This window comes from Pseudophryne corroboree, chromosome 3 (genome assembly GCF_028390025.1).
Source record: "Pseudophryne corroboree isolate aPseCor3 chromosome 3, aPseCor3.hap2, whole genome shotgun sequence".
In the NCBI taxonomy this organism is placed as follows: domain Eukaryota; kingdom Metazoa; phylum Chordata; class Amphibia; order Anura; family Myobatrachidae; genus Pseudophryne; species Pseudophryne corroboree.
Window position 1 is genome coordinate 549,175,093 of NC_086446.1, and position 14,877 is coordinate 549,189,969.

The 14,877-nt window shown below is 40.9% G+C and overlaps 1 protein-coding gene across 1 annotated transcript in view; it reads right to left on the reverse strand.

The window, feature by feature from the left end:
* Nucleotides 1-14,877, reverse strand: part of CA10 (carbonic anhydrase 10) — a 579,440-nt gene that overhangs the window by 54,824 nt on the left and 509,739 nt on the right. Inside the window, exon 8 of the mRNA XM_063961261.1 lies at nt 10,229-10,383. Coding sequence (XP_063817331.1) covers nt 10,229-10,383 — 155 coding nt within the window. The remainder of the gene's footprint in view (nt 1-10,228; nt 10,384-14,877) is intronic.

Here is a 14,877-nt window from a genome sequence, read left to right on the forward strand (position 1 = left end):
AAAGCCTTGCTGCAAGCTACAGAGGCTCAGCAGGAGGCCAACAGACAGCAGCAGGTGGCAATGGAGGAAAATTGGAGACAGCAGCAGGTGGCAATGGAGGAAAATAGGAGACAACAGCAGGCAGCTGTTGATGAACTTTACAGGCAACAGCGTCAGGATATAGAGGCCTTAACAAAAGTGGTGCAGAGCCTTGCAGCCCGGATTGGAGATGTGGCCGTCAGTGCTCCGACCTGCTCTAGTTCTATACGGGCCAGTCACTTCCTGCAGAAAATGACAAAGGCTGATGATGTGGAGGCCTACCTGACCACGTTTGAAAGGACTGCCGAGCATGAGAACTAGCCGAAAGCACAGTGGGCCAGCCTGCTGGCACCTTTTCTGTCAGGTGAGCCCCATAAAAGCGTACTTTGATTTAAGCCCTGCTGAGGCTCGGGACTATGATAAACTAAAGACTGAGATCCTGACCCACCTGGGAGTCACGCTGTCAGTACGAGCACAACGGGTGCACCGTTGGGTGTACGCCATGGAGAAGCCGCCTCGCTCACAGATGCACAACCTTATTCAGCTAACAAAAAAATGGTAACAGCCAGAGACATTAACTGGTCCCCAGATGATTGAAAGAGTCGTCATGGACCGCTACTTGAGATCTTTGCCCATGGTCCTGCGCAAGTGGGTGAGCCATGGAGACCCGAGTACTGCTGACCAATTAGTGGACATGGTAGAGAGGTATTTGGCAGCAGAGGAACTACTGATGACCACCCAGCAACCCATAGATCCTCGACAGCGCCCTTCAGTAAAGACTGGTAAGACTGTTCCGTGGGAAAATGTTGCTGGGCGGTTAAGCGAACGCAAGGCTGGAGAGACTGTAAACACTGGCCCTGGAGACAGGCCAATGGGGCTAGAACGGTCTATGCTGCCCAAACAGGTTGATAATCGTGTGGTTAAATGTTTTAGGTGTGGTATGCCAGGTCATGTTATTGCCAATTGCCCAGTCACGCAAGAACCCATGCAATGTGATGCTGCCTTTGAATGTCGCAGAATGTCTTTCTTTGCTAAGTTAGCCTGTACTGTGGTACCTTCAACTGAGCTGGAAAAACAAATGTGTGATGTGTTCTTAAAGGGTAACCGGGTAGAGGCCTTGCTAGATTCAGGAAGTTTAGTTACCCTCGTGAAAGCGGGGTTAGTGAACCCCTTAAAGGTCCAGCAAATACCTATTGGGGTAACTTGCATACATGGGGATACCCAACATTATGTCACTGCTGAAGTGAATATAGAAACTTGCTGTGGGTCAGCAATTGTTAAAGTAGGACTGGTCCCCACCTTGGTGCATGCGGCCATAATAGGGACGGATTTTCCTCATTTTTGGAAATGTCGGAATCACATTTATCAACAGATGTGAGAAGTAAAGAGCCAGTTGATAATACCAGTGATTTCATGGATGTACGTGTGTCTTCTGAACTTTCTGACCCTTTGCCTTTTGCTAGTTTGGTTGCGGAAGGGACAGATGGGGAATCCAGTGAAGACCCTCTTTCTGGGAACAGAGACATAGTAGTTAGAACTGAAGGACAGCCCACTCCTTATAGAAGCGTTATTGAACATGTAACACAAATGCAGGATAGGATTGCAGCCGTGGTACCTATTGTCAGAGAGCACATGGAACAGGCCCAAAGTGCTCAACAGAGGGTATATAACCGGAGTGCCAAGATACGGGAATTTGCTCCTGGAGATAGAGTTCTTGTTTTGGTACCCACTGTGGAAAGCAAATTCCTAGCTAAATGGCAGGGTCCATTTGAGATTAGGGAAAAAGTGAATGAGGTTAATTACAAAGTATACCAGCCAGGAAAGAGAAAACCCGAACAAATCTACCATGTTAACTTAATCAAACCCTGGAAAGATAGGTTGTCTCTGTCAGCGGAGCCTTGCCCTTCGGTGTCTTCACCTCGGTTGCTTCCCGCAGTAAAGGTGTCAGAGACATTATGAGCTGATCAGAACAATCAGGTTAAAGAATTTCTCATCCAAAATAGGGAGATATTTTCAGAGCTCCCTGGCCGAACGACCATAATAAAACATGACATTGTCACAGAACCAGGGGTCAGGGTTCATTTAAAGCCATATAGGATTCCTGAAGCTCAGCGAGAAGCTGTTTCTAAAGAAGTTAAAACCATGTTAGAACTTGGAGTCATAGAGGAATCTAACAGTGAGTGGTCCAGTCCCATAATTCTCATCCCGAAGCCCAACGGTAGCATACGCTTCTGTAATGACTTTCGTAAGTTAAATGAGGTGTCCAATTTTGACGCGTACCCCATGCCCCATGTGGATGAGCTTATAGAAAGGCTGGGAACAGCCAGGTTTCTCACCACATTGGACCTGACCAAAGGTTAATGGCAAATACCTTTATCTGATAGCGCAAAAGAAAAAACAGCCTTTTCGGTTCCGGAGGGGCTGTACCAATATAAGATGTTACCCTTTGGGTTGCATGGGGCTCCAGCAACCTTTCAACGGGCGATGGATAAAATTTTGAGGCCCCATAGAAAATATGCAGCTGCCTATTTGGATGATGTGGTAATTCACAGTACAGACTGGGGGTCCCATTTGGTTAAAGTACAAGCAGTACTGGACTCAATCAGAGAGGCAGGGTTAACTGCTAACCCAAAGAAGTGCTGCCTTGCAATGGAGGAGGTCAAATACTTGGGCTTCACCATAGGCAGAGGTCTAATTAGGCCCCAATTGAATAAAATTGATGCTATTCAAAACTGGCCTCGTCCAGTGAATAAAAAACAGGTAAGGGCTTTTTTGGGAATAACTGGGTACTATAGACGGTTTATTCCCAATTTTGCGACCACAGCGGTGCCGTTGTCAGACCTTACCAAAGGGAAGCAGTCAAATATGGTGAAATGGAACCATGATGCAGAAAAATCATTCCAAGCGTTAAAAGTGGCTTTGTGTTCACAACCGGTATTGATAACACCAGATTTTTCAAAAGAATTTGTGGTACAGACAGATGCCTCAGAGGTAGGGATAGGTGCTGTGCTGTCCCAAACCAGAGATGGGGATGAACACCCTATCATTTATTTGAGTAGGAAACTCAATGAGCATGAAAAAAGGTATGCCATTGTGGAAAAGGAGGCTTTGGCCATTAAGTGGGCACTAGATACCTTGAGATATTACCTCTTGGGTAGACAATTCAGACTAGTGATGGATCATGCCCCTTTAAAATGGATGTATGTAAATAGAGGCAAGAATGTTCGTGTAACTAGATGGTTTCTAGCGTTGCAGGATTTTAAGTTTACTGTCGAACATAGACCGGGTACACAATTGGCCAACGCAGATGCATTGTCCCGCATCTTCTGTTTGGGGGCTACAAGTGTTCCGGCCCCTAGGTCAAAACAGGGGAGGGGGATATGTGACAAGAACACTGGGATAGTGTTTGAGGGCAGGTATGTTTGTCCCAGGTTCTTGTCTTACATGTATTAGAAAAATGAAAACTTCTAGGAATATGTTTTGTTTTGTTAGAACCTTTTCAGTTTGTTGGAAAAGCTGGGTAAGGGCCCTGTAAGAGAGATGGGGCAAGTTCCAGACATTGGGCCCAGTTCGGGTCTTTGGCCTCACAGAAGGCTAATCAGGCTTTCAGCTGTGTAAGAGTGTTATAGAGCTACTGGCCTGATTAGGGTGGGCAGACTGCCTGGGAAGACTGCAGGATCTCTGTGAGAGAAACACGCTCCTGATACAAGTAAGCTATACAGTGCTTACTGGAGAACTCTGTGGGTTTTTTGTTTAGTGATAATTAGGAACATCTTGTGTTTAGTTAGTGCCGGACCGGCAAGGTATTTTCTTTTGGTGTTTGTTTTATTTTCTGTATAATAAAACTGGCTGGGGCCAGTTGTACCAGAACCTGGACTTGTGTTGTTCCTCAGCTGCTGCGTGCTGCCATATACCCCAGGAAACGGCACCTTGCACCCTTACAGTGTTACTATATATATATATATATATATATATAGTGCCTAAAACCCAATAAATAATAAATGTGCCCATATTGTTAATTTTACCATAGGGTCTATATGCTATTTTTAACATAAATGTGTATATACAGTGATATGTATAGATAGATAGATATATGTATACTATATATATATATATATATATATATATATAGTGTATATATATATATAAATACTTTTTGAGGAGTGCTCAAGTGTAATAGTTATTACTATTGTGGATATGGAATGAGGATGCTTGAATCACCTTATATACTGTCACACTCAAATAATAAAAAATATTTTCTTTATTTTAAAATACAAGTAAAAGTTCATATTACATAAACATTTTCTAAGACATATAAAGCGAGTTAGTCACGGGTTTTATTTGTATACCCATTCACTTCTTAATCATATAATGTCAATACAACATAAATATATATCAATAAGAAATATATATATATATGATATATTTTTCACTCAACGCGTTTCGTCTATGGCAAGTATGAAGCAAGTATGAAGCTTTCTCATTTAAATTCAACTGTTTAATAGTACAAATCCTTATTTATAGGATTCTATTTATTAGGCGCATATATGAAGCTTTCTCATCTAGATTCTATTATTTAGTAATACAATTTCCTATTCATAGGATTCTAGGGACTTAAACTCATCTGTATGGTCCCAAAGCCAAAAGCAGAAAGCATTTTGACTCTTAAATGCATTAAAGGAAATCTTGATAGTCAGCAACTGCTTATCTTCTGTGTAAAGGGTACTGACAGCTCTCTCAGTGACGTTAAGTGTTGTGCGAAAATCTTTACCTTTTTACCTCAAAGTAGGAGTCCTAAGGAGAGCGAGAAGCTAAGCAAGGAAACCTAGGGCCCTTTGGAATAAAGTCATAGAGACATAGAATTTGACGGCAGATAAGAACCACTTGGCCCATCTAGTCTGGCCCTTTTTTATCCTTTAGGTAATCTCAACCCTTTTTGAACCTTAATTCTTTGTAAGGATATTCATATGCCTATCCCAAGCATGTTTAAATTGCTCTACAGTCTTAGCCTCTACCACCTCTGATAGGAGGCTATTCCACTTGTCCACTACCCTTTCTGTGAAGTAATTTTTCATTAAATTTCCCCTGAACCCCCCCCCCTCCAGTCTCAGTGTATTTCCTTGAGTTCTAATACTCCTCTTCCTTTGAAGAATGTTTCCCTCCTGAACTTTGTTAAAACCCTTGATATATTTGAAAGTTTCTATCATGTCCCCCCTTTCCCTTCTCTCCTCCAAACTATACATGTTAAGATCTTTTAGCCTTTCCGGGTAAGTTTTGTGATGTAGGCCATGCACCATTTTAGTTGCCCTTCTTTGTACACTCTCTAATGTATTTATATCCTTCTGGAGATATGGTCTCCAGAACTGGACACAGTATTCAAGATGAGGCCGTACCAATGACCTATACAGTGGCATTATTACTACTTTTTTCCTGCTACTGATTACTCTCGCTATACAACCAAGCATCTGACTTGCCCTTCTCATTGCTTCGTTGCATTGCTTTCCTGCCTTTAAGTCACTTGAAATAGTGACATTCCATATCCCTTTCTTCCTCAGTAGTTTCCATTACAGTATCCTTGATACTATATTTAGCCTTTGGGTTTTTGAGACCCAAGTGCATGATTTTGCATTTTTTTGCATTAAACTGTAGTTGCCATGTTCTTGACCATTTCTCAAGCCTAGGTCATCAATCATTTGTTTTACCCCTCCCGGTGTGTCTACCCTGTTGCAAATCTTTGTATCAACTGCAAAAAGGCATACTTTCCCTTTAATACCATTTGCAATGTCACCAACAAAGATATTAAAGAGAACTGGTTCAAGTACAGATCCCTGGGGTACTCCACTGGTAACATTTCCTACCAAAGATTGCACTCCATTTACTACAACTGTCTGTTTCCTATCCTGCAACCAGGTTCTTATCCATTTAACTGTTTTATAATCCACTCCCATGCTTTCAAGTTTATTTAGCAGCCTGCGATGTGCGACAGTGACAAATGCCTTACTAAAGTCTAGATATGCTACATCTACAGCTCCCCCTTGATCTATTATTTTCATCACAGAGTCAAAAAAGTCAATAAGATTTGTTTGGCATGATCTCCCACCAGTAAATCCATGCTGTTTTGGATCCTGTAAGTTGTTTGATTTAAGATATTCCACAACTCTTTCTTTTAATAGTTTTTCCATTACTTTCCCTACTACTGATGTAAGGCTTACTGGTCTGTATTTACTTGCTTCTTCCTTGCTTTCACTTTTATACAGTACAACTACATTCACTCTTTTTCAGTCCTCTGGAATGGCACCTGTATTTAGTGACTGGTTAAATAATTCTGTAAATGGTGCCACCAGCACATCTTTTAGCTATTTTAGCATCCTTGGGAGTATTCCATCTGGACCCATTGATTTATCAACTTTTAGTTTTGAAAGTTCTGTTAGGACCTTCTCCTCTGTAAATGTAGTTTCATCTACCTTATTTTTATGAATATCCTTGCAGCTTAACTGTGGTCCCTTCCCCTTCTGTAGTAAATACTGAGCAAAAATAATGATTTAGGTGATTTGCTATTGCCTTGTCTCCCTACACCAAATGCTCCCTCTCTGTCTTAGTCTTATTATTCCTCCATTTGATTTTCTCCTTTCATTTAATTACTTAAAAAAAAATTTGCCCCCTTTATCTACTGACTGGGCCATTTTCTCGTCAGCTTCTGCCTTTGCACGTCTGATCACTTTCTTAGCATCCTTCTGTCAAAGTCGAAAATATTATACCCACATGCATCACTTGCAAACACCACACAGAGTGGCCTCCGTGCGTGTGCTTGTTCTGCCATGCGTGCACATGACCGCATGTTGCGTATATTGGCTCACGAAGTCCTGCGTATTAACGCGTGGTATGAGTAAATACGGTAGCATACGCATTCGCATGGAAAAGCCACAAAGACATATCTGATATTTAATCCACATAGTGCATAATTTACACATAGCCAACACTCACCACACTAGCAAGTTACATTTGCTTCAGAGGTATAACAGAGGGATTCAACTTTACAGGATTTGAGGGGACAGAATTAGGTTAGGAGGTGGTGTTTGGTATCCAGTTGTACAGTATTTCAAGGGCAATATTCCGATGGCAGTTTGCAGAAAGTAGCACGCTCCTGCGGATATCTATGCGCAGGAATATATTATTAATATCACACTGTTTTTACTGTACTCCTGATATTTGGCAGGAACCCAGTGGAGGACACCTGCAAGTGCACCTGGACCAGGCATCGCCCACCTATTCAAACCGACCTATGACCCCTCATGTACTGTAAATGACCAGCCCTTTGACCTATGAAAGAAGAGATTACAGTTTCCTTTGTTTCATACTTTGGACTACTGTATAAAAACCAAGCCTCCTGGCCAGCCTCAGTCTATTCTCTGAAGGTCATCTTTCCAGATTGACTGAGGACTGGATCCGGGGTGGCGCAGGCGAACAAACATATGTATCCATTGGTTGTAGCTTTTCTCTTATATTGTTGTATTTATCTGTGAACCCCTTTTAAGTAAATATTTGTTGCTGCGTTGGACCACAACATAACATATGCAATTGGTGTCGCATTCCTTTCATGTTTGGGGTTTTTAAAGTGTATTCCGCCGCATGTGTAGCTACTTTGTGCTTACAGCGTGACGACATGCTTACGCAATGTGTACACATTTCATAGAGGTATAACACACACACACTTAGCGGTCGCAGCGGCCTAAACATTTGTGTATTAAGGTATTGCTTTTTTCCCTGTAAGTTAAACGAACTTAACACTTCCGTCTGTCAAGATACACCTCTTTGTCATTATTAAGTCAGCCTATCCCTGCAAACCTTACATATTTAACATATTTAACATACAGCGGACAGTGCTTGGCCTGTCATACCAGCATGCACAGCACTGAGCAGGGCAACATCAGAGACAGGACGGAGCAGAGAAGGAGGAATATTATTCTCCGCAGCACCAGCCCTTTGACAGTATCAATCCGGGGAAGGCCCGCTCAGAGGTGCGGCCTGACAAAGACTGGCAGCGGCAGGTGGAACATGTCCTGTTGTACATTTAATTAGTTTACCAAAAAGTATTTCAAAATTAAAGTTACAAGCACGGAAATACTTGAAATTCTGTAGCGAAGCATGGGTATTCAGCTAGTGTGTGTGTATGTATATATATATATATATATATATATATATGTGTGTGTTTTTCTACTGTAAAACAATTTATATATATATATATATATATATATATAGATACAGTAGTGATAGATGGATAGATGGACGTTGTAGTGACCATGGCTGGAGATTAATTATCAAATTATTTATTATGATTACTAGTTATTTATATAGCGCACACATTTTCCACAGTGCTTTACAGAGAATATTTTGGCCATTCACTTCAGTCCCTGCCTCAGTTGAGCTTACTATCTATATTCCCTACCACATTTACATGCTGACAAATTCATGTAAGGGTTAATTTTGTTTGGAGCCAATTAACCTACTAGTATATTTCTGGATACCCAGAAGACACCCATGCAGGTACAGGGAGAATACCTGACCTCAGTGGTGTGAGGCAGTAATGCTAACCATTACACCGTACATACTGCCAAATAGCTTTTTCTTACAGAGCTTTTATTATTTATAAAGACATTGATTATGTTAACACAGAAAAGTCACTTGATCCTCCTACTAGAATTAAATGACAAGTTTTCTGGTCCCCTTTTGCTTGTTTAGCTTATCTGTCATATCATTTATTTGTGCCTTTTCCTTGTTTTCACACCATTGGCCTCCTTTCCCCTTAGCTGCTGCGTTAAATCCAACCTGGCATTTGACGGTCCAATAAAAAGTACCAACGCGTTTCAGATAAATGTCCTACTTCCTGGTGTGTGATACCTGGAAGATGGACATTTGTCCAAAATGCTTTGCCCCTTTTGGTGTTTTGTTGTGGGAGTCTCAACTTTTAGGTTAGATTTAACATCCTTTAGAGTGATGGACTCTATCCCTATAACAAACCTGGGACTTGTTAAGGAGGAATTGATACCACGCTCTCTCTATCTACACTTCTAGGGGAAAACCTTGAAGACTTTGACTTGGATTGACCTCATATATAATCAATATTAGCGGAAGGTGTATTGCTGCATAGATCATAGTCACTGTTTTAAGTCTACAAACTGACTGTGGTTACTATATTATTGATAAACAATATCAATTGTCACTAAAAAGTTACTAATATCTCCGGTGGCTACATTCTTAATAACGGGAAATTGTTATAATTTAAACTGATACAATTCAGCTGTATTCAACAGCCCAAGCAGGACTGTTTGTAAGTACTCACAGTTTTAAATCAAAGATATCCATGCGACCAGGGTCTGCTATCAACCCTTTCTTTGCTCAAAAGTGCAATCTCCTGCATAATAGCCTGTGTTGTCATTAATCTTTATTAATTATATTTAACCCAGGTATTTTTAATGACTGAATCCTTTCACTGTATATATTGTAATTGTATTTTTTACTGTGTACTTATTAAATACCAAAAGGTATATCTGGCTCTCTTTATATCTAAATATTCTTGTTCTTTGGTTGTGCCTCGGATCCCATGAGCGCTGCTATTTTTGTGCATCCAATTCTCATGATTCTGTAAAGGTTTTGCACAGACCTTTTTTAGCGGCGAATGTGGGATCAGTATCACAATCTATCTTTGAATGCAATTTGGCGCTCCAATAACTTTCTTATCTGCATAGATCATAAAGCTATTTCCACTGGGTGCTGAATGAAACTGTTGACGATCACCACCTGTTACAGGTGAGTGAAATTGCTGGGTGTTCTAAACATCAAAACAGTATTTACAGAAATTTACCAGTGTGTCCCTTCTTTTTACATGGACTGATGACAAGAGAAAATTAATCACATATCCTAGCAATGGAGGCGTACATATATTATCCTATTATAGAAGAGTGAAACAAACAATGCTTTATTGACCATTCCATTGTATCTTTTGTGGTATAGTACAGTATTTAAGGGATCTATGATTCTCTCATTGCAAACCTACTGTGTACTATCTATTAATTCTGATCTAACTACTTCTCATGTTTTCATTTTTTTTAAATAATTTTTCAGTTACCCGTTCTATCACTATTATACTTAGTCTGTGACAAAAGTAAGCATTAGTAACAACAACAATTTGCATCCTACGCATCTGACTTACCTGCATCCTAGTAATGTAGATGGGTTTGTTCATTATAATCCAACTTGCTGTCTCATAGCAGGGTGGGATAGTCATTGACCCATCATATGTAATGAAACTAGCAGTTTCAGGATAAAGCTCTTCAATATTTAGCCCCTGTAGTAAATATGCATCATCTAAAGATATATTGTGGAGAAAACATATTCAGTAACCAATGTTAGATTGAGGAAACAAACTGTAGATATACATAGATATATGCATTTATAGCTATGCTGAGTTATTTCTTGTTTAGTTATGTGATACAACATCTGGTATGTGAAGCAAACAGTTTCGCCAATAATTTAAATGAAAGTACATTTTTACTGTTTGCAATACTTATGTAGAAATTGGACAGAACTGTCCACAGGGTGTTGGAGAGAATACATATATTGACCTGAAACTAAGTTTGAAAGCATTCGCCTCCAAATTTGCAGACAAAAATATGTTCACTAAAAATGTACAATTGTGTGCAAATCCAAAGTTAAAAAAATGGCAACATTTGTGCAGGTCCACACTAGTAGTATATATATCGGGTGTACATCCAATACACTTACACCCACATTTTGAAGCATTTGTTTTGATAGTGAAACATGCATTCAATATTAGGTTGACATAACTTTATAATATGCCCCTCAAACAAAACAGGTATAATTTTTGCTGTCATCTATGGTATAATCTTGTTATAATATAATAGGGTTCGGTATGATTTACCGACGAGCGGGATGCTGGGCGTCAATATACAGACAGCAGCATCCTGGCTGCCAGTATGCCGACAGCGAGCCAAGTGCAATGAGTCCCCTTGCCATACTGAGGGCTCGGTGGCTCGCTGCGCTTACCACAGGTTCTATTCCCACTCTATAGGTGTCATGAACACCCACAAGTGGGAATAATCCTGTTGCGCCGGCATTCCAGCTGCTGGCATTGCCAGCTGTTGGGATTCCTTTGTCTGTATCCTGACAGCCGGGATCTCAACAGATGGCAAATTAAACATATCCCATATAAAATATACAAGAACAAAGAAACTATCAGCCAGGGCTGGCGCTTCCACGTGGCAGCTTTAAGCAGCTGTCTAGGGGCGCCGGGATCTGAGGGGGTGGCCTGCTGAGGCTGCCTGGAAAAGGTGGTGTGGTCCTATTTCTCCCAAACACCTTGATGTTGCACTGGTAACAGCCATCACAACCCCCCCAGCACCTGTATCTTATAGTAGTCACGGCCACCAAATGATCGTGCATTACAGCCATCAGCTCTGCCTCTGCCCGGCACAGGCAGTAACTTTGACAGCTCCTTGAGTCCTGGCCGGGGTTGATGTGTGGCGCTGCTCTTCATTTCAGACTTCTTCCCAGCCTACTCAGTCCCAACTCTTCACCATAGCCCACAGGTAAGGTGGCTGCACAATGCACTATCTGCATTTGATATGGGAGGTGGGGGTGAGCAGCTGTCAGGGGGGTGGCACGATGAGCACTAGGTATGCACATATACTGGGGGGGGGGGCTGAGCATTAGCATGCACACAGACAGCAGGGAGGGGAGGAGTTTAGACCAGCAGCCATTTAACAAACTGGGGTTGGGTGGAGAGCAGCAGGTACTCACACAGACAGGGTAGGTGGGGGTAAGAGAGCAGCCATGCAACAGACTGGGGGTGGGGGAAAGCAGCAGCATACATATGGGATGGGGGAGATTAGAGCTGCAGCCATGCAACAGACTTTCACCTGAGGGGTGGGTAGGGGGAAAGGGCTGTAGGCAGAAGTTTTGCCTAGTGTGCCGAGAAATCTTGCACCGACCCTACTATCAGCATCAGCAGTGAAAACACAATCAGTTAATCCTAAGCATCTACTGTAACTAATGGTTGTGACCAGATAATTAAAAGTGTACATTTGCACTAAACCTCACTGTTGATACAGCTTTGACAATTGTTAGATGCATCTTTTTGCAGGTCTACATATGTTCACTATTACACAAACAAGCTCTTACTGTACTCTGCATATGTTCTACTTCCCCTTCTCACTACCACCCTGCCTCTCAAAATACCAGTTAGTCCGACCTGTGGTCAGCCCCTGTAAGTGCACTTAGCATGTTGCTGCCATCTGATCCATACCATATGGATTTTGATTAAAATTGCTTATTATTTTTCTGCAGATACTGTACATGGAATTATGTCTGGGTAGTTGCCAAACATTATTACTACTTTAGTGTTGCCTAAATAATCTCAGCAGAGCCAAATCATTGAATATGGATGAATACTGTAACTGACTATTAGATAAACACTGTCAACTTGCACATACTACAGTATATATGTCTTTTTTGCATCTGTATTATGAGTTTCACGTTTCTTAAGATTTGGAGCAGAGATAAGGCAGTCGTCGTCGTCATCATCATCATCATCATCATCATCATCATCATCAATTTCCAAAATACATGCCTCCCAAAAATCATATCTAAAATTATTTGAAACTTAAAATAGTATACACAGTGTCTCGAAGGGGTGTGGTTCGCTTGCATCTGCATGCGCGCAAGAGGCTATAAGTGTAAGGCTCAAAATTTGGGTGCAAATGTTGTACATGAGCATTGCAACATATTGTATGCAACATGCAAAGTTGCTCTGCAAAAATTCACTAAAGGAAAACTCAAAACTAAATTGATTGCAAAGCTACATTTATTTATTTTTTCACATTAATTACTTAATTCTACCATATGTTTAACAACTTATTTTGTTTTTTCCCATTAAAGTCGCAAGAGCATAAAAATGTAATACAAACATCTTTTCAGCTGAATCATAATGGAAAACAAAAGCTAGTATGTAAATGGACAGTAATACTACTATATTGGTAGTGTAATAATGACAAGAAAGGGCATACAGAACTTAACAAACATACAATAGTTACATTTTATTTAAAGGATAATATAAATCTGCAGGTGATACATAAATTGGTGAAAATGCATATATTTATGTACACTCATGATAATTATTAAATTGGAACCCAGACCATGCATTAAGGGAGTACATTAATATAATTATATTGTATGTTGCTTTTAAACTACTTGAATGGAAATCACACTGTGCTATTATAGAGAATGATGTAGATGCAGTTTGTTTTCCTAGTGGATCACTTTCTACTATTTGCTTTTTGCTTTTACACATTCATATTTGTTTTAATTCCTAATACTATGAGATATTCTATCTATCTATCTATCTATCTATCTATCTATCTATCTATCTATCTATCTATCTATCTATCTGTCTGTCTGTCTGTCTGTCTGTCTGTCTGTCTGTCTGTCTGTCTATACAGTACTGTGTAAAAGTTTTAGGCAGGTATGCTGCTAAGTAAATCAATATTTGGCTTCAAAACAGCATCAATTCTTCTAATTACACTTGCACACAGGTTTTGAAGAAACTCAGAAGGAAGGTTGTTCCAAACATCTTGGAGAGCTAACCACAGACCTTCTGTGGATGTGGGCTTGATCAAATCCTTCTGTCTCTTCATGTTATCCCAGACAGACTCGAGATGTTGACATCAGGGCTCTGTGGTTGCCATATTCTTCTTTATTCTGAAGATAGTTCTTAATGACATTGGTTGTAAGTTTGGGGTTGTAATCCTGCTGCACAATAAATTTGGAGCCAATCAAACTCCTCCCTGATGGTATTTCATGATAAATACGTACATGCCTGTGTTGCTCAGCATTGAGGATACCATTATTCCTGACCAAATCCCCAACTCCATTTGCTGAAATGCAGCCCCAAACTTGCAAGGAACCTTCACCATGCTTCACTGCACAAGACACTTATTGCTCTCCAATCCTTCAGCAAACAAACTGCAGTCTGTTACAGCCAAATATTTCAAATTTTGACTCATCAGTCCAGTGCACCTGTTGCCATTTTTCTGCACCCCATTTCTTATGTTTTCATACATAGTTAAGTCGCTTGGCCTTGTTTCAATGTGGAAAGTATGGCTTTTTAGCTGCAATTCTTCCATGAGAAATACAGGCAGGTACTTATCCATTATACAGTACCATCAAGGAGGCATCTGATTGGCTCCAAATGTATCTTGCAGCAGGACAATGACCCCAAACATAAAGCCAATGTCATTAAGAACTACAGTATCTTTAGCATAAAAAAGAACAAGGAGTCCTGGATGTGATGATATGGCACCCCTGATCTCAACATCATCAAGTCCATCTGGGATTATATGAAGAGACAGGGCAGTACAGATGGGTTGAGTATGTGTGACCGGCAGTCAGGAGACCACCGGTTACCATATCAATGCTCAGATGCCCGGCTGGGGTGTGCGTGTGTGTGTGAGCGCAACAAAGCCCCTTGCCGGCTTGCTGCACTCACCACACTGTGGGCTGGAGTGGGAATAGTCCCTGTTAGCCAGCATGCCAACTATCGGGATTGTTAGGGGTCAGTCTTGTGATCAGCATTCTCCTGACCGCCCGTCACACAACTACATCCCGTACGGATGGTGTAATGGTTAGCATTACTGCCTCACAGAACTGATTTCATGGGTGTTGAGTCCCTCAATGGCCCTAACTTTGTGGAGTATGTTCAGTGCATTTCATGGGTGTTGAGTCCCTCCATGGCCCTAACTTTGTGGAGTATGTACAGTGCATCCAGAAAGTATTCACAGTGCTTCA